The sequence below is a fragment of the Dendrobium catenatum genome, unplaced genomic scaffold (genome assembly GCF_001605985.2).
Source record: "Dendrobium catenatum unplaced genomic scaffold, ASM160598v2 fragScaff_scaffold_1608, whole genome shotgun sequence".
In the NCBI taxonomy this organism is placed as follows: domain Eukaryota; kingdom Viridiplantae; phylum Streptophyta; class Magnoliopsida; order Asparagales; family Orchidaceae; genus Dendrobium; species Dendrobium catenatum.
Window position 1 is genome coordinate 3,954,169 of NW_021320070.1, and position 20,207 is coordinate 3,974,375.

General features: G+C 34.0%; 2 protein-coding genes and 2 non-coding genes across 6 annotated transcripts; 1 reads left to right on the forward strand and 3 right to left on the reverse strand.

Annotated features, from left to right (window-relative positions):
* Positions 1–482: 482 nt before the first annotated feature.
* On the reverse strand, positions 483–553 carry TRNAG-GCC. Its single transcript has one exon. It is a non-coding gene; the product is annotated as a tRNA-Gly (tRNA).
* Positions 554–646: 93 nt separating this feature from the next.
* LOC110102655 lies at positions 647–2,561 on the forward strand. 2 transcript variants are annotated; one of them, XM_020831092.2, is made up of 2 exons: positions 647–1,845; positions 1,997–2,561. In XM_020831092.2, the coding sequence occupies exon 1, from the start codon at positions 701–703 to the stop codon at positions 1,829–1,831; it is 1,131 nt and encodes a 376-aa protein (XP_020686751.1). In that variant the 5' UTR covers positions 647–700; the 3' UTR covers positions 1,832–1,845; positions 1,997–2,561. The 2 variants fall into 2 exon arrangements, with proteins under 2 accessions (XP_020686751.1, XP_028556726.1); XM_028700893.1 differs by having other exon boundaries at positions 647–2,561.
* Positions 2,562–4,281: 1,720 nt separating this feature from the next.
* TRNAG-GCC lies at positions 4,282–4,352 on the reverse strand. Its single transcript has one exon. It is a non-coding gene; the product is annotated as a tRNA-Gly (tRNA).
* An 831-nt stretch (positions 4,353–5,183) lies between these two features.
* Positions 5,184–19,844, reverse strand: LOC110102640 (protein WVD2-like 7). 2 transcript variants are annotated; one of them, XM_020831073.2, is made up of 10 exons: positions 19,551–19,844; positions 19,156–19,234; positions 15,053–15,718; positions 11,135–11,353; positions 10,856–10,899; positions 10,668–10,754; positions 7,182–7,269; positions 7,017–7,088; positions 6,517–6,627; positions 5,184–5,810 (listed from the first exon to the last, which is right to left on the reverse strand). In XM_020831073.2, the coding sequence occupies exons 2-10, from the start codon at positions 19,189–19,191 to the stop codon at positions 5,427–5,429; spliced, it is 1,707 nt and encodes a 568-aa protein (XP_020686732.1). In that variant the 5' UTR covers positions 19,192–19,234; positions 19,551–19,844; the 3' UTR covers positions 5,184–5,426. The 2 variants fall into 2 exon arrangements, with proteins under 2 accessions (XP_020686732.1, XP_020686731.1); XM_020831072.2 differs by having other exon boundaries at positions 6,517–6,639.
* Positions 19,845–20,207: the final 363 nt, after the last annotated feature.

A 20,207-nucleotide genomic window follows, 5' to 3' on the forward strand; every position in this document is an offset into this window, starting at 1 on the left:
TTAAAAGAATCAAACAATTATTTTATCACATTCAGCAGAAGCTTCTTGAAATAGATCTTGAGAATGTGATAAAATTACTTTGAATTTATTAGAAAAGAAAAAGAGTAAATCTAAATTTTACCTAAGTAAATATGTTTAAAATTATTGAGAAATGAGAAGAATATATTTAATAATGTTTAAAATTATTATAGATAATTTAACATAAGATCATCCATAACTATCGAGAATAAAAAAATTATTTTATTAATTTCAAATTTATTAAAACAACTTTGAAAAGATAAAGTTCAATATCATTTATTTTTTTTTTAAATAGTAAATAAAAATTAATAATCTAATTAATCAAAATTAAAAGAATTAAGTCGGTAGTGTGAAAATTTTCAATAAAGTATTTTATGTCATAAACCATCAAAATTAAAATAAATATTAAAAAATGTTACAAATTATACAGAATTTAAAAAAAAAAAATCTAATTTAAAAAAAATTGCACCAGCCGGGAATCGAACCCGGGTCTGTACCGTGGCAGGGTACTATTCTACCACTAGACCACTGGTGCTTTTATATTAAAAGGGAAATTTTTATTTTAAAATATATTTTGGGTCTACCAATTCATTTATTTTTCGATTTCCGAACAACAATAAAAAATCAACTTTTTCATCTACATCACCGCCGCAGCCGAAACCCTATTTCCATACCTAAAGCCATGACGCTCCTCGACTCCATAATCCGCGCGATGGCGGCAGCCGACGCCGGCGAAGTCTCCTTTTCGCCCACCGTTCCCATCATTCTTAACTCTGATGACATATTTCCCACCTTAAAACCCGAATCTGAATCCCCTACCTCCCTTCCCATCCTCCGCGTCTCCGGTTGGTCCATCTCCGCAACTGACTCCAACATCATCAAATTAACCTCCAAATTCTCCAAAACCCTGAAAAAGAAGCTAAAAAAATCCCTCGACCGAGCTGAATTCCTCAAACTCCTGAACGCCTTCCTGCAAAGCATCGGAGATAATCTCGGCCTTGGTTTCAATCCCGAGGCGTATAGTCATCTCAGCTTTGATTTTTCGAGGTTTGCGATTGAGAAAGTCGGGTTTTTTATCGGCCAGGAGGTAGCGGGTTTGATTATTGATGCTTGCGTCGTTCTGGAGTTGTTCGAGTTGGTTGAAACCCTAATCGTGCACGGACTTGTCGGTCATTTATACGCGACGAATCTGGTGGAGAAGCTCCTGGAACATAATCAAGCTAGATTGCTTTGTTTATCTGTTAAGCACATTTCGGATCTTCGTCCTTCCGAGCTTCTTGTTATACTGAGATTCTTCTTGTCTCCTTCAGATAATAATTCTTATGATAGTTTTCTGGGAGTGAAAAAGGAATGGGAAAGGCAAGCTTTGTTAGCTATCGAGAAGGCCACAAACAAGGCCGTGCCTCAGAAAGCTGCAACCTTGGCTAGAGAAGCATCTATTTTGCTAATGTTGGCGCATGATGGGTTCTCGCCTGCTGAATTATGCTTGCATTATGTGTTTGGGAGTTCTGAAATGGATCGTTTGGTGCTATCTTCTGTGATTTCGAAGCTTAGTGGAAGGGAAATCTTGGGCTTGATTAGATATTTTGGCAAGTGGTTGAAGAAGTATGAGAGGTTTCCTGAGGCAGTTCCTTGCCCGCAGGCAAAGTCATTGTTGAGCTTAAGTGCTTGTGAGGATATTCCTTCATTCGATTCAGTCGTGAGGGCATTGGGTTTGATTTTGGATGAACATTTCTCTTATTTGGTTCTGAATTCAGAGTTCCATGATGAGATGAGGGCAATGCAGAAAGTTGTTAGTGATTTGGCATCATAAGCTGAAATTTTTGGGTGAAAACTCTGTTGTTTAAGCTTTTCTGTTAGTTTTTTTATCAAATTTTGTATGGCTTGTATTGCTTGGTTTGATGTATGAATGCTTTTGAGATAGCTCTTCCTTGTTTATTTTATGTGATAACTTTGATTGATTACATGTTTTTTGCAGTGGCTAACCATAATGTTTAAGGATCAATCAAAGCTATAATGTTTCCTTTGATTTGCGAGAGGGGGGCATTGTTATCTCCTGCAGACAGCATGCGATATAGGGTATGACTGATCTTTTTTTTTTTTGAACGGGTATCCACCTGTTGCCAGCTGCCACCCTGAAAGGGCGCTTGGCAGCGTGACTGATCTTCGGCTGACCTAGAAGAGGCAACCACCCCAGAAACCTCCTGGCCTGCACTTGATTGGGTTTCACTTGCTGCTCGAGGGGAATCGAGCTTGGATTGGGGGTTCTCAACTGCACTCCCCCACCAACCAACCAAGCTAAGTTTCATTTTTTTCCAGTTTGTTGTGTTGTTGTTTGCTTGTTTTTGGCTTCTTCTAGGAACAGAAGAGAGGTAGAGTAGTCCTGTTACCCACAAGGCATGTTTAGTTTTTGCATTTGTTGATAAGACTTGCTATCTAGATGCTTCTTAAAATTCATTTTTTCAGTAGTTTCATTATATTTTCACAAACTACATTATCTTAATCCTTCCTCTTTTTTAAAATGATGTGTTGTTATTGCTTCAGTGTTCCCTTGAACTTCTACAGTTTCCTTTTCTTTGCAGTAATGTAGGACAGCTAGGTACACAAATAATTTTAGAATCTATTAAAAACATTTCTGTCATTACAGAGGACAAGTAGTCTGAGAGTAAGGCTTCATTTGGGACGCCTTTTTTTACTGCTTTTTAAAGCAACTTTGTAGTACAAATATTTAATCAACAATTTTCTCACAGCTACAAATCTCCCATACTGGTTTTAAAAAATTGCTTCGCATCATAGAAATTGTTGATATGCAATACGAAAATTTTAGCCAAATATTGCATTTGTACAACTTTTGACTATTTTAGCCAAAAAATTTTATATGCATTTGTACTATTTTAGCCAAAATTGTTGATATGAGGAGGACAACTTTTGACTATTATATCCTCATTGTAATTTGTCAAAGAATATCCCTAGCTAATATTTTACTTGATTTGTACACAATTTGAAAACAAAGTAATGGAAGTTTCCTTGCCTAATATCATGATGAACATGAATCATGCAAAACTTCCATAACTCAAAAAAAATCAAACACCAATTGAGGTTTCTAGTTTTTAGTTTACATGACACAAATCTTCAAGCACTAAACTTTCCCTTTGAATCTTTGATCTCTTAGCTTAATAAACCTTTGAATCTTTGATCTCTTAGCTTAATAAACCTTTGAATCTTCAAGCACTAAACTTTCCCTTTGCATCATCTCTTAGCTATTTAAATTAAGAGAATTCACCTTCATAACACTCAAAATATCCTATTGATATATGCATTGCATAAATTTTATTATTTACTCATATAACGCTCAATTCTTTAAAAATATCTTCGTTAACGATCCATCATCATGACAATCTTGCATTTGTCATTCACACATTGGTCCTATTGATACTCTTCCTTAACGAGATCCATCATGATTCTCATTATGATCCCCTTTAACGAGATTCTATTGTGATCTCTTCACTTTTGTTTTGTCATTTGCACGTTTTACTAACAAGATCTCATGGAGCTTTCATCGTCTTTTTTTTCATCATTCACATTTCACTGGTCCCCTTGATGCCCTTCTTAGCAAGATACTGCCGTGATTTTCTTATCTCTTCTTCGTTGTCGAGGATTTTAGTATGTCAATATTGTCTAGAGTTTATATCAATCCAAATTAAGCCAACATTATCTATCTCTTTGAAGGTTCTCCATTTCCCCTTATAGTCCCTCTCTCTCTAATGCTTATTTGTATTTTGGTTGCTATAATTTCTATTTAAATGATTGAAAAGTGTGTCAGGAATATTATTGTTGAAAGATATTTATTTATTTATTTATTTTGAGACTAGAAAGCTAAAGCTTAGTAGTAGCTATTATGCTATACAACCATTTGACAAGGGTTAATATTTTGTCATTAATTATAAGTAAATTTAAAATTTTGAATGTAAATATAAAGATTTAAGTTAAATACATAAAATGATAAGAATTTTATGGTATGTATATAAAATCTATTAAAAAATAATATGAAATAATTTTTTTTTAAGATCACATTACAAAAAAAAAGAAAATAAATACCCCCATTTTTTTTCAGCTGATTTAATAAATAAAGAAATTACTTTTATTCAAATTCTACTCAAAGTGAACAAATGAAACATAAATAACTATCGTTTGTTCTTCAAATTTTTTTTTCTGTCTTTATCAACGAAAAAAATATAATTAAAAGAATTAAACATAAAACACTGCACCAGCCGGGAATCGAACCCGGGTCTGTACCGTGGCAGGGTACTATTCTACCACTAGACCACTGGTGCTTGTTGTGTTTAAAAGAAATGTTTTTTCTTATTTAAAACTCTAAAAATTAAATTATTCCTTCAATAAGAACTGTGAAAAACTCGATTATTAAAATTTATAAGGATAAAAAAATTATGCTTCTTTTAATTATTTTTAGTTGAAAATGATTTAAACTATTTTTATAAAAATATAATCCACGTCGGCAAATTAATTCAAACATAAACTTTTAAAATTGTACTCAAATGTTATTTCCAAAAGTCATAAAATATTATAATGATAATATAAATAAACTTTATATTTAATAATTAATACATTCATACTAAGATATTTATGTATTTATGCCATTTTATATCATAAATCTATTTATGCCATTTAATTGCTATTTTGATAAATAAAAATAGTTATTCAATACATAACGGCGACAATTTAAGCTTTGTTTGAAACATCTTTTTAATTGATGTTTAAAGTTGTAGAGAAAATAATTTTTTAAAACTATTGAGAAAATTAAATTTTTAGTATAATTTTTTTTTTTAAAAGCAACAAAAAGGCCGTTGCTAAACAAAAAATTTAGTTGCAATCTACAAAGCAAAACAGTAAGAAAATCGTCCTAAATGAAGGTTTCTGTTTCATTTGTGACAGCTTTCTTACTGCTTCTTAAAACAATTTTTAGTTACTTTAAGCAGTAAGAAAGTCATCTGAAACGAAGCCTTCGTTTGGGATGACTTTCTTACTGCTTCTTAAAACAGCTTTCTAATACAAATATTTTATTTTTGCACTAAAAAACTGTTTTAAAAAGCAATAAAAAAACCGTCCCAAACGAAGCCGAAGCTCAATCAAACCATTCCAAAAAAAAAAGACTAAATAGCATCAACTGTTACAAAAAAAAAATTTGTTCAAAGAAACAGCAAACAAGCCATCATCCTTATTAAGGTTACACATTAAAGTGGCAGCTATCCTAAAATTAACTGTAACTGGAGAGTGCAGAGATCATTAACAATGCTACAAATATGATCACTCAAAGAAAGAAACTTTCTTTCGAAGCTTTCTACCTACTGCCATCAACAAATTAATCAAATTTATACTAGAAATATGCCTTAGGAGGCAACATGAACAGCCAAATTTCCACCATCAATACCCTTCATCTTGCCCACAACCTCACTTCTCATTCTATTCTTACTCGCCTCTTTCTTTCTCATGCCATTACCTTGAGTTTGTGATGAATTGAGCTTGCCTTTCTCTTCTCCCTTCAAAACATCGGGCTTTTTCGCAGAATAGTTCGACGTCTCGGTTCCGTCTACTTTGTCTGTGCAGCTCGAGACTGAAGGAGAGACCGGCTGGGTCGAACCATGCGGTTCGCAGAGCACAGGGGTTTCTTGATTTGATGTAGGAGATGGAAGTGATTTTTCATGAGATGGCTGAACTGGAGGAGTTGCACACTTGATCTGAGTGATTGGAGATTTAGCTAGTATGGTAGATGTCTGCATTCATTTGGTTTTAAGGTGTAAGACTCTAAACAAAACTTCCTATTTACTGACCGTATAAGGTCTAAAATTTTTTATTAAGAAAGCTGCTTTAAGAAACAGACAGAAAGCTATCCCAAACGAAACCTAGGTTATAAGCCAAAGTAGCTTCAAAGTCGTTAAGATGCTACACCATAAGCACACGGTACATTTTTTGAAAATTTATCTCAACGAGTTAGCAATACTTTCAATAAAAGAAACAAGAAAGTTTAATAAGAAAAGAAAATTGTATTAGAATGCCCAAATAAAAAATATAATATATAGATAATATTACACTCATCTCAAAGCAGATCAAATGAATTTGAAACTATAATGATAAAAAATTTCATCAGTATATTCTAGCCTAAAATTTACCCCATTTCGTTTAGCTCAAGTTAACACATGGAGCCATAATTGTTTTATGATACTAAGGTTTCGTTTGGGATGATTTTTTTACTGTTTTTTAAAATAGTTTTTTAGTAAAAAAATTTAATTTTTATACTAAAAAATTCTTTAAAAAGCAATAAGAAAGCCGTCCCAAACGAAGCATAAATGATGACTGCATAATGATAATTTGGCCTTATTTTGTGGTGTTGTTCGTTTCAAGTTAGATATTGATCCAATCATTTTATCTTTGATGATGAGCTAAAATTTTATAGCTGGGAACAGTTACAGGGTAATATACCTTTTTTCCTTCAGAGACCTTTGAAGCAGTTTCATGATAGAAAGATGGCATAGGAGTTGCTTTGAAGTTGAGGCTTTTGCGAAATTGCTTCATCTCTGCTTCTTTCACCTCCTGTACAAATGGCTTGCCATTGGTAGGTAAGCAACATAAATTCATTTTTCAAACGAGAAAATAAAATATGAGCAGAACAATCTCAATTCCTAATACTAATTCAAATAACATATATTCAGCAACGAATAATAAATCAAAAAGCAAGACATCATAATCATCTTCTCATAGAATGAAACATTTTATTAGCAAACAGCCAGCTTCTACAGTTAATAACATAGACTAAGGCTTCGTATGGGACGGCTTTTTTACTGTTTTTTGAAGCAGCTTTCTCATACAAAAATTTTAATTTTTATACTAAAAAGCTGTTTCAAGAAGTAATAAAAAAGCTATCCCAAATGAAGGCTAAAAATGGGAAATAAAAAACAGAGACTAGAAAGAAGAAACCAAACCTCAGTTCTAGCTTGAATCTTAGTCATCTCAGCCTCTTTGGCATGAAGCTTCTCCTCCAACTTCAAGTAATACTAAAAAGCACAGATCATGGACTAAGATATAAGCTACTCAGTCAGAAAAGAACATATTCAAGAAGATGTATTAAAAACAATCCAAATTCTTACCTCTTTCCTTTTCTCAGCCCTTTCACTACTTTTGAATTTAAAGACAGCAGAAGTTTGCTTATCTTCAGCCTTAGATATCAATTTAACCCTACAGAAGCAGACATCAATCAATGTAAAAAGAACCAGGAGATTTAAACAAGTACAGTTAGTTCTGCCAGGGAATTAGGGAATTTAATTAAATCATCAAAAGCAGTTATCTGAACAAATTAAGGGGACATTTGGTTTGCTGAAAAAGAAACACAAACTAAACTTTAATATAATGTAGAAGGAATGAAATGTATTTGACATGTTTAGAGTTGTTTTGATGAATTAAACAATTCATGTGATTACTTTTTTTTGGTTTAAAATAAAATGAATGCAATATAAAGCTCAAAGATGGTGGTAGCCGGTGGCGGCGATACTCGGGAGAGTAGTGACAGTGGCAAGTAATGCAGCAGTGGGCCACCACCGGCGAGCAGATGGGCAGCTGGTGAAAGCGGACTCATCTTTTGGAATTCAGCCAAAAACTGAAGAGTTTTGAATATATAAAAAATGAAATATGAATGAATTTAACATTCGCCAAAATAACCAAATAGCCCTAAAATGAAATGTGCATTGAGATGGTTACTCATGGTCCTCATCATTGCTGTTGTCATCATTATGATCCTTATTTATCATCTTAATCACATAATCATTATCTTAATTAGCCTTATCCTAATTGTTTGGGGCTGACTTTGTGAAACCTTATCGATCCGCTCTTTCTGAGTGTTGCATAAGGCAATAAACCTATTATAAGGAAATACTTTTTACATAGTATCTATCCATGTTACCATGGGTCTAAGGTCGACCTATTTTTCTATCTAATCATTTGATACTGATTTTTTCAAGCCATCTCATGCACGAATTTTCTACCTTCATGGTACATGTCCAAAGTATATAAATCTACTTTCCATTATTTATCTTCAATATGTATCATTCCCAACATATAATATAGTTTTCAGTTAGTATATTCTTCCTAATTGTGAAACATAAATATCTAAACATTCTCATGATGCGGACATCGGTACGAAGATTTGGCGCATCTATCACAGGAGGCGTCGTAAATCAACGGCTATTATTTAAATCTTAATTTATGAGTTTTTTATGAATTTTAGTTCTTATTTAATGCATTTTCTGGTTTACCTCTAGGTTAGTTTATGTGAGTGTTGTGGCCCAAGGGACAATTTTGTATTTTGAGTTTTCTTATGTTGTGGCTTATATATAGGGCCTTAAGCTATTGTAATAGTGATGGATGATTGATATTAAAAATTGGTGTTCCACACTTGTGTTCTTGTGAAGAGGACGACAGTGAGATTTCTATGGGAGGAATCAGAGTTTTCACCAACCGCTGGATGGATCCGGGCTCATGACTTGAAGTCCCTTGGAAAAGGGCAAAGCATCACCCGTCAATCTTCGGAAGAGTCCAAGGCTCGCGGTTTTTATCTGTATCTTTCATTTTTATCTCTTCTTTGTTTTGTTTCGTTCCTTCTTATTGTTCCTAGCCGTCGTCGTCATCCTCTACCTACATCCACCATCGTCATCTCTTTTTCCACCATAAGCCGCCGACCATCCCCACCACCAACCACACCCATCCAAACTGCCGGCCATGGCTCCCTAGCCGTCGACCTCACCTTTCCCCCTTCCTTCTTGGGTTTCCTAATTTAGGGTGAATGACATTTGGGCTTAATTTGAAATTCAAATTATCTAAATTTGAAATTCAAAATTTAGTTTCAAATTTAAGTTCGCCTATTTTAGGAAAGTATTTATTTTAAATCAATTTGAATTTGAATTTCAAATTGGATTTATTTCATTACTTTCGTAACTCTTAAAATCAAGTTTAGAAGCCCTCAATCACAACATTCAATGCTCCCCTTATTCATGCAAGCCGCCGGCCCCTTTATGAGCTAATTAGGAGTTATTTCCTAATTGCTTCATAACCTCTCTTTGAAAAGTTTTCATTTTTAAATCCTATTTGAATTTCAAATTCAAAAAGGATTTAATTATTTCTTTTCTTAATTCCCTAACATTAATCAAATTCCATTAATTCCTTCTTAATTTAAATTCATTTGAATTCTAAATTCAATTGAATTTTAAATTCAAATCTGAGAGCTTTAAATCACCTCATTAAACCCCTCTTTTATTCTGTTAAGCCACCGGCCCCTGTATGAATAAATGGAATTTATTTCCTAATTTCATACTAAGCCTCTTTGGGAAATAAGTCCTCCCTCTTGCCAACCGGAATTCATTTAAGCCCAAGCCTTTATTTACTGTCCAAATTCTGTAGAGGAGAATTAGGAATTTACTCCTTAATTTCTCCCCATATTCCCGTCAATCTCCTTGCAGTTTTTTTTTTTTTTTTTTAACTGTCTACATTACTTTGTTCCTCTTTGGGAAAAGATTGGGAATTTCAATCTGCTGTTGACCGAAATTTCCAAGGCCAATCTCAAATTTCTGTTCCCAAAATTCAGCCCCCTTCAAATTGGAAACAACTTCCAATCCTGTGCTAGCCGAATTGATCCAAGCTCTGTACGTTGGTTTTCTCCACCCAATCCTTCTCAAACTCCTCCCACATGGAACTTTCTACCTACTAATACTGCAGCCAAGGTTTTCCCACCCCTGCTCTCACGTCTCCAGCAATAAGAAGCCTAATAGTTGCTGTTTTTTACCACAGCAAATTGCTGTCCAGCAATTCCTGTTTTTCTCAAGAGAAAATCTGAGCTTCTTCTCAGGTTCTGGGCAAGAAATCAGAATTTCCTTCAGACTTTGGAGAAGAGATCCTCTCCCTAACAAAGCCTCCTACCCGTTCTACATCATCTCATTCCTAAAAATTCAACTTATCCATCACTAACTCGTTTATTATCCAACATCAAATCATACATCAAAATTGACTTAATTAAAGTTTTAAAAAATTATATTTTAAATCTCCATGATATTTTGTCATTACATAATACTAATGAGGAACTTCTTCATTTTAATCATTAAGCTTTTATTCTAAAGTTATATTTTTATCTACATCCTCATTTTTAGGTGAAATAGAGTTAAGATATTTAAGCTTATCACAATTAGATACCTAATGCAAGACTAGGGGTGTCAATATTTGACATGACCCGAAAATCCGATCGAAAAACTTTAGGTTTGGTTTAACCTGAACCCAAATCGAGTGGGGTCAAGTTCGGGTTAGGGTTTTCGACCCACTTCAAAAATCATTACATTTGAAAAATGCAATATTCTTTGGAATAATTAAAGGTGATAAAAGACCTTTAACCTTTTTCTTCTTTTCCAACCATCAAGATAGAGATAATCTAAATAGCATCCAATTTAATTGCTATTTAGATTACTTCAGTCTTGAATATAAATGTTTTTTTATATTACCTCAATTTGAGAGATGACATCAAACCAAACGATGTATCACACATAATCAAACAAAACACTAAACCAAGCTAATAAAAAGTCATTCTGTCCTGCTACCTGTTCACATGTTGGCGCATATTACTTGCTCTTCTTTCAACCGGATGGGACATAACTTCAGCTTTTTTTGCTCTTACACCTTCCTCACTGGAAATTGCACATAATGTTAGAGAGACGACTACCGCCAAAGACTTAGATCAATCAAGTGAGATGCATTTTTTAACTCTGACAAGACCGTTAAAAAACACCTTTTAAGCTCTGAATTAACTTGAGCTTTCATATTTCTAGAAGCCTGCAAGCAATTGAAAAAGTTTAGATAACTCAGTTGGCAGTTTAAATATAGTTTGCCTTTAATGTCAACTCTACTAAAAAACAAAAAAAAGGAAATAATCACATAAAAAAACTAACTTTTAACATGACATAAAAAATTCCCATTCTACAAAACTTACAGAGACTCGACTAAACTCTTAAAATTTTAGTCTTCGTAATACAAGAAGAAAAACTGGATAAGTACACGGTTTCCTTACCATTTTTTTAAAATTCACATTTTCTATGGATGTAGAAGATGAAACTTTTGAAGGTATTTGGTTTTCCAGTTTTGCTGGTGAATTTTGCTTGTCAGCTTTCTTAAGCTTTCCATACGTAACAGAGCTGCCGTTCCTTGAAGGTTTCTTTGACATCTGCTGAGTCGGCAAATTTGACTTAAATTTTGATTTACCGGCTTTCTGCTCAACTGTGTCACTAATCTGAATGACAGAGAAACATGCTAAACTAATTAGATAAAAGTTCAGTAAATCAAAGAGAGATTCAACGGGTAACTTCCAGAATGTACCATAGAATTCAAATTGTCCGAAATACATTATAGGAGTACATTAAGTATGGAAAGAGAAGAAAATGTGCCTTGCTATGTGCATACATTATATAGTTCCATGCTAGAAATTAAGTTTATGTAGGTTAACTGGGAAGTGAAAATGGACGAAGATAGTATTAAGGGATGTTGAAGATAGGAAGGAATATAGTCGGTCAAAATCCACAAATTGATTTTTCAAGGATGAGAACAATATAATCGTTTTTATCAAATGAATCCTAATTTGTTTTTTGATAGTACTATAGCATTCAGTGGAAACAAGACAACTTAAGCTGATTAGGGTAAAATAGATAAATGTTGGTTTCAATGCCAAAGGCTCCACAACTTATTGCAGTGAAAAATGGGCAAGAGTTAACTAAGGCTTCGTTTGGGACAGCTTTTTTCTTGCTTCTAAAAATAGCTTTTGAGTATAAAAATTAAAATTTTTGTACTAGAAAGCTACTTTAAGAAACAGTAAAAAAGCTGTTCCAAATGAAGCCTAAGTCTAAAATCAAGACTAGATTTGTAATGTGGACTGAACTTTTGATTAAAAGCTAGAGAATTAGCAAACACAATGACTAGAAGAAGAATAAATATTTCATGTTTTCAACAAGCGAAGCTAACTAAAAAGAGGAAAAAAAAACTAAGGATATTTGGGGAGATTATAAGCTTATGAATGGCGAGAGGGTAACAATAAAAATGTGATGCAGAGTTCTAGGTCCCCAATCAGTATCGGATATGCATGCTTGGCTACATCAATTCAGTCAGTTTTAATGCTACTTTGAATTAGTTGCAATCAGAGTCTGTAATTAGCATTATCTAATTATCTAATAACAACTTCCCAGAGTTAAAGAAGCTGAAGAAATTGATGCCGGTCATACCTTATGATCTAGATGATACAAGCCAATGTACCATAAGAAACTCTCGTGAGGTAATCTCACAAATGTCAGTCTCCATCTCCAAATCCTACATAAGATGCAATTTACAATTCCTGAAAAGTACCTTCTGGCCAATTCAATGTAAGTGAATGTCACTTAAATTTTAAGCAGGCTAAAATTCTAAAAATTCCACTTAATTCCATAGTTTTTGGAACTTAACCGATTAATACATCTCTTTTATTAAAATGGGGCTCCAAAATTCTGCAAAAAAATTTAGCCTTTTATGGCTAAATTGTAAGACATACCAATGGGCTACTTTTATAGGGAAGCAGTAAGACCCGTCATACCCAAATAATTAGGTAACTTCTAATTCATACCAAAAGTACCTTCTGGCCAATTCAATGTAACTGAATGTCACTTAAATTTTAAGCAGGCTAAAATTCTAAAAATTCCACTTAATTCCAAAGTTTTTGGAACTTAACCGATTAATACATCTCTTTAATTAAAATGGGGCTCCAAAATTCTACAAAAAAATTTAGCCTTTATGGCTAAATTGTAAGACATACCAATGGGCTACTTGTATAGGGAAGCAGTAAGACCCGTCATACCCAAATAACTAGGTAACTTCTAATGAAGGTCGTAAATCTTATTATTTGAGAAATTTCTAAATATCAAATCCTTAAATAATCAAATTCAAATTGTCGGGCATCTTAATCTAAATGATTAGATTGTAAGAATCACTTTTAGGCAACTTTCAAAAGAAAGCTGTAAGACTTACTCAAGCAATTAAATCATCGGGCAGCCTTGCCATAGAGCTAGGTTGTAAGACCTATTTTCGAGCAACTCCTAAATAGAGCTGTAAGTCTCATTCCAAATTAAATTTTTAAAAAACTTCTAAGGGAGTCATAAGATCTGTCAATTAAATTCAAAAATCTAATGGGTAGCCTTGCTGTAGAGCTTGGTTGTAAGACCCACCAATGAGCTACTTCTAATATGAGCCGAGACCCGCTAACGAACTACTTTCAATGAAAGCCGTAAGTCCCGACTCAAATTTAAACACCTGAGCTACTTCTAAGAGAAGTCATAAGACCCTCTTCAAATCAAATTTATGTGTAACTTCTAAACAAAGTTATAAACCCAAATTAAACTAACTTCTGGGTATTCTAATAGATGTAAACCACAAATAAAAAAAAAAAATCAAATCTAACCACCTCAGTCTATTCGGAATCCCTGAGAGGAGGTACTCATGGATGCTAATCGGATTCTCTGGACACTATGGTCAATAATTATTGGTGTTGGTAGATTAAAACATTTGGTATACCCGGGACAACAGAACCATAGGATTTTAATCGGGTTTACCTCTATTTTTTCTTTACAATTAAGACTAAAACACCTAAACTTATTCATCCTTATCGAGAGTTCTCTCTTGCGTGTTAAGAGGGGTAAGAACCACAGATCTAATTAAACCCTGGCACAATTGTTGATTGTAACGGCTACCCACGACACAGTCACTGCAATCGTCGCCTCTCTTCCGATCTCTCACGTAACCGCCCCCGATCCCACCTCACGACCAAAATCACCGACTAAAGCCCCAAACGGCACAACGATTCGCCCACCGTTAATGACTAGCCTTAATCGAAAGTTCTCTCTCGTTATCGGGAGGGGTAATTAACTATAGGGGCTTGCGCCTATAGGAAATCAAAACTCAGATCAAAAAGTCATCACTAAATGAGGGTGAAATCTCTGGGTAGTGTCTTATCTAAAACCCAATCTGCCTTCTGAAAATTCCCCCGGAACCTAATCTCGTTAAAACTCTCTATCGTCGTCGTCACACAAATACTTAAAAGAAAAATTGACGGATGGCATGGAGAGGCCGGGATCACACAACAAAATGGAATTTTCAGAGCCCACAACAACCCTCAGGGGAAATATGGTTAGCTACAATCTGACTCAAGAAATATGGAATCTTACAGCTGCAAAGCGAGATTCATACATCCGTACCATTTTTCTTGAGCCAACACATCCTACATCATATTGTATTGTGAGTGAGGTCTAGGAGCGAGCAATGATATGAATGGGGTTCTTTGGGTGAATAAAAAGAGAGTTCAACGTAAAAAGAACTTTGAAGGAGATACAGTAACTATAATTCTGTATGCAGCACATTTAAAACTTGTGCATAAATACATGCAGCAAATAGAATTAACAGCTCATATAAAACTCAATAGGAATGAATGAAAGATGGTTCAAAAGCCAACTCTATATAAATGGGATGAGATTAATGATTTTAAGCGGAATATAAGGGAGATGCCCAGGACGATGTATGTAAAAGGCTCATTACAAATAAAGAATAAGACCCGGTGGAGAGCTGCATTTAGGTAATAATTGCGTAAAACTTGAAAAGAATTATAATAAATGATAATCAAGACTTAGCATGTATGACAATCCTAAAGGAAATTCTTTCGTAGATTTACAAAGAAAATAATTACATCATGAGTCTGTCAATGCAGTCTATTAAAGAAAAAAATCCAACAAAATATACCCAAAAAAAGGTTTTGGTTGTTACTTAAGGGGCACCATATGAAATAATATTCAACATAATTTCACTGCAATGAGGTATAGATTGGATATGTGATGAACTCAGCTTTAACGTTCAGATTAAAATGTAAAATAATAAATATAATCAACTGGCAGTGAATAGAACTGACAGCCTTTAATTGTACCTTCATTGAAACGTTTTGATTTTTCATTTGGATGGACGCGTTCTTTTTCTTAGTCTCACGATTCTTTGATGAAGCATCCCTATTGTCAGCCAGTTTTTCACTATTTGCATTAGAATCCAAAGTTTTATCTTCCACAATCCCACAAAGACTACCTTCATCTAAATGTACACCATTATCTCCAGCTTGACTTTGAAGCGCATCATCAGAAGTCAAACGCTCAGTAAATAGTTCTGTGTGTTTTTCACTGTTGAAAGATGGAAATCCTGTATTTTCTATTAATGACATTTCCTCTTTTTGAAGTTCAACTGCTTCATGTTCATCTGAGACAGCTGGAGCATCTCTATCATCCCAAGAAACTTCAACCAGTTTACTGTCACCATGACACATGAAATCTTCCATGACCCTATCATTATCAACAGAACTGCTGCTTTCAGCATGTTTAGTTTCTGTCTCCTCTTGATTCTCCACTGAAACCAGATGAAGAAGGGCCTTTTTCTTGAAGTGGGCTTCAAAGTATTCTTTCTTTCTAGTAACTGAACCTGGTGTGGAGTATTTTTCAACTTCTTCAAGATATCTATTATGCGAGAATGATGACCTTTTCTCCCAGGACAAAGATTCAAGTTCAAATCTTCCAAATGATATGGAACCACTTGATAAACTCTCAACCTGCCAAAGACAGATGAGCCAGGAAACAATATTCCATTAGAGGGCAACCCAGATGCAAACCATAAATGCAGACAAATGATCTTCTGATGTCTATATTCCCATCTATTTCACCATCACTTTGAACAATAGACCGGATATATCTAAAATGTGCACTTTTTTAATGACTTAATAATCCAATGTCACAATCTCACCATTAGATCTATTAGTACTAAAGATATACTCCATGTATAAACCATCTTCAATAATATTAGTAAAAATGATGGGGACATTAGATCATCATGGAGAGTTTATCAGAGACGCGGCCGACGATCTACGGCCACGATCGAGTCTTTATATTTTTGAGTCGTTGATGTATTTTATTTTCATGTAGCTTGTTATTTGCTTATGTGGCATTTAGAGTCGTCGTAATTTTTTTATTTAGTTGCTTATGTGTTTTCTTTCCCGTAGTACCCCTCTTATGGGAGTTATCGTATGTAAGTCCAAAGGGCATTTGTGTCTTTTGTTTCAAGTCATGTTGTAGGAGGCTATTTAAAGCCCCATTTTATTCTATTATGGTTAATGAATGATTACTTATGAAAATTCCTTATTGTATGAGCATTGAGAGCTTGAGAGTTCTAATGGAGAGAGCTTCCTAGGAGAGGAAGAAGTTCGGCGCATTACCCATCAACCTAGATAAGTCGGGTTCGTGGTTTCGTTGTTTATCTCGTTCTTTTCTTTTCCCGTTGATCCCCTCATACCCCTCCCTCATCACCTAGCCACCGGATTCTCTAGCACCCAAATTTTCCCTCCTCATCCTCCTCCCAACACCCCACGGCCAAGCAACACCAACACCCATTGCCGCCGGCCAAGACCATGGCCGCCGACCATTACTCCCCTAGCTTCTTCTATTTGGTTTCCTAATTGGGTTGGGCTTAATTGTGATTATGTTGAAATTCAAATTCATTTGAATTTGAATTCAAATTATTTCCTAAATTGGCTCTTCTATTTTAGGAAAGTTTCTTAATTACGTCAATTTGAATTTCAAATTTAAATTGAATTTAATTGAAAACTTACCTAATTTTCCTAGCCTATTAAATCTACCCTAATTTCCCTCCTTGATTTTCTCCCTAGCTTCTATTGCCGCCGGCCCCATCTATGAAGTTCATTAGGATTAGTTTCCTAATCCTACCATCCTCCAAAGGAAATATTTCTTAATTCTTTTATCATTGATTTGAACGGATTCCCTCTGTCACTAATTCCCTCAATTAATTCTATAAGCTTATGAATTGATTGAGGAAATCAAAACCTAATCCTCTGTTTCCCGCCGCCTCCCTCCTCCCTTTCCTTTTGTTTTCTCCTCTAGCCGCTTACCCCTCTCGCTTCCTCTCTCCTCTCGTGAAATGCCCTCTTACACTTTGGACTTAATCAATGTCCAACCAGTCCCCTCTCACATTATAAGACCTGGAATTTTCTTCTCAGATTTTAGCCAGAAATCTGAGAACTTTTTCTTTCCAGATTTTAGAAGGATTGGGACTACTATTTCAGCCAACTACGAAGAGAACAACTTAGTGCGTTGACCTTGGATATTCGTCAAAGAGAAGTTGCTATCGTGGGGGATCTCCACATCTCCTTGAGAAAAGGTTTTTTCCTTCTTCACTTGCATTCAAAGTCTTCTAAAATCTAAATTATTGTTTGGTTAAGATTGCAATCGCTAAAGCCTACTCCAATTGCTCTTGCTAAATTTAGTAATAGTAGGTTTGAGTGTGCTTTCTATGCATCCTAACTCTTGTTGTTAGATTAGGGATTACATTGAAAACTACTACTTTGCGTTGTTTTACTTATCTTAATTATTTTGAAAATTTTCAACGCTTGGAGCATGTGATTTAGCCTACGCAAAGCACCCCTTTAACTGTTTTAATCGACGTTGTGAATTGCTCATAATTTTATTACTAAATTGTTCTAATCAAAGAATTGTGCAATGTTTAAAATGAAGCCATAAACACATCCTCTAAGTAGTCCTGCATCAAAAAACCTTATGCTGATGAAAGCATTAAAATTGACAAAGGACTTCCATGTGGGAAGCAGAAAAGATGAAGCATTCAGGTTTAAAACGCATGCTTATTGACATGATATCAAGCAAGATAATCAGGAGGTGAAACACAAAAAGAAAGCATCTGGCAAGAAGTTTTTTTTTTATTATTTACTGGCAAGAAGTGTTCTTAGAAAAATATTAACCATTAAGGTCTAGTTTGGTTGAGTTTCTATTTTTCATAAATAAAGGATGTTGAAAATTTTGTTAAAGCGGCTTTGTGAAGCAGATTCAAAACGTCATTCTAAAAGCTATTTTTCAAAGCAAATTTCTAGAAAAACAGCTCAGGCCTTTTTGCTGAAATGATGTGCACCAACTTTCAGGCAGCTTTTTAAAGCCACAAAACATGTAAAAGTGGATGAACCCTAAAGGGTTGCTTGGCTGGTGCCTAAACATGTTAAAGCACCAAATGGTACATTTATTGTCCTTATCTTAGCTTGTGACTTGAGAGCCTATTTTATCCTAGGTGCTCCTATGCTTGACTCATACTACATATGCGGAAAACCTAGCTAAAAAGGCTTAGCTTAACAATGATAAATAGATAATAATTAATAAACATATAATTAACATGAAATCAATAATTAATTCATGATTTAAATTGATTAAGGATCAAATATGATTTTCTTAAGATAATTCAAATTGAATAACTATTATATTATGATAATTAAGCATGAGTTAATTAATTAATGTCTTGATTACTCATAATATAAAAAATCACTATGATTAAGAAAAAAATTTATTAAGATAATTATGATACTTAAGCCTTAGATAATTAATCGATCACTTAATCACTCATAATAATAATAATAATAATAATAATAATAATAATAATAATTAACTATGAGTAAAAACATTTTTAATTAAGAAAATTATATTATATTTAAAGGATTTTATGGTAATTTAATTAGTTAACGCTTGAACAATATAAATTAATAATAATTCATGCCTACTTACAAGTAAAAATGCAACCAAATAGCTTTCTTAACTTGCTCTGTCTTACAACATGTTATATTCTTTACCAGCCACATGACATACTATGCTTAAAGGATTAGCTTAGACCATTCGTCTTAGCATCAACTTAAGCAACAAAATAAGCCCCAAGTGAACTATGGGAATTAGGCAAAACCTATAAGACCGCATAAAGCAACGAGAAAACAAAAAGAAAAAGAAGAAAAGAAGATCAACGCATAAATTTTTTTGCAGGTTTAATCAATTGAAAGCAATGTCTTGTTCTCGTTGTTCCAAATTTCACTATTAATGGTAGAGAAATACAATCGTAATATCCAAGATACAAAAGAGGAGCCCCTCTCTAATCATCCACAAGTCATACTTACAAAATGTAAACAATACCACAAATAAGGAAGAAAACCTGATGGGTAATGCACTCTTCAACTTCTCCTGCCATGATTCGCCAGCCCGAAAAGCATCACTCTATGAGAGTAGACAACCTGCAAAGATCAAGTTAGTTAGTTACTCCTGAATTAAAAGAGTTATTCATCTTCTTTTCCCAATCACGCCCCAAAAAAGCGTCGTATCACTACAATTTACAACAATGATATTTTCTAAATAAAATCAGATACAAATTTGCTGGTTAACAAATCATAACCTATCAAACTTATGATAACCCCAAACTATCAATTTTGTGACAAAAGTTTCTTACTTCGATGAATGACTGCCAAATCGAAGCTCAAACATAGAACTCAACAGATACAGCCAAATAACCGAATAATGTATACCCACAAAACGAGAATAAGAAATTGATACCTCACCAAGGCTCCTTGATCTCGAAACGAACCCCTAACTCAAGAAGGTACCATAAATCCACCATTTCCAGGGAATCTTCTCCAACTCCAAACCAAATGATGCAAAACAGAACTCGATCGAAAGCGCTCCGCTCGATCTCTACGAACAGACTACATCGAAGATCTTATTTTCACTGTGCAAGTCTAATCCAGTGGCTTCCAAATCGTACTCGCCATAGCCAATGGAGAAGAGAGGGCCGTCGTCTCACAAGATAGAGCTTCCAAAACCCGTGTCTGCGGTCTCTCTCTCTCTCTCTTTCTCGATCAGTCTTCTTTGTCTGCATATCGTCCGCAGTTAACGCCGTTATTTTTCCGTTATTTTATCATGCAAACCACTACTAACCATTATATAAATATTTTTTTATCTTTAAAATTACTATAAATATTATTATTATATTATATTTTTATTTTATGATATCATAAAATGATACTATAATTATAACTTTATGTATTATATATTTTTACTTAAATATGTTTTAAAATTTTGTTTTATTTTTAAAATTATCATATTCTTCTATATTTTTAATTTTTAAATGTAATATATGTTTTATTTTTTAAGTGAGAAGTTCTTCATATAAAATTTATGTTTAAACATGTTAAATAATAAATAGCATAAAAA

Excerpts from the sequence above, each read along its gene's own strand:
- LOC110102655 (XM_028700893.1), top strand. The coding sequence starts at position 701 with ATGACGCTCCTCGACTCCATAATCCGCGCGATGGCGGCAGCCGACGCC.
- LOC110102640 (XM_020831072.2), bottom strand. The coding sequence starts at position 19,191 with ATGGCAGGAGAAGTTGAAGAGTGCATTACCCATCAG. Across the intron at positions 15,719-19,155 it reads AAGAGTGCATTACCCATCAG|GTTGAGAGTTTATCAAGTGG; the intron begins GTTTTCTTCCTT and ends TGTCTTTGGCAG. Across the intron at positions 10,755-10,855 it reads GTTAATTCAGAGCTTAAAAG|TGAGGAAGGTGTAAGAGCAA; the intron begins GTGTTTTTTAAC and ends TGCAATTTCCAG.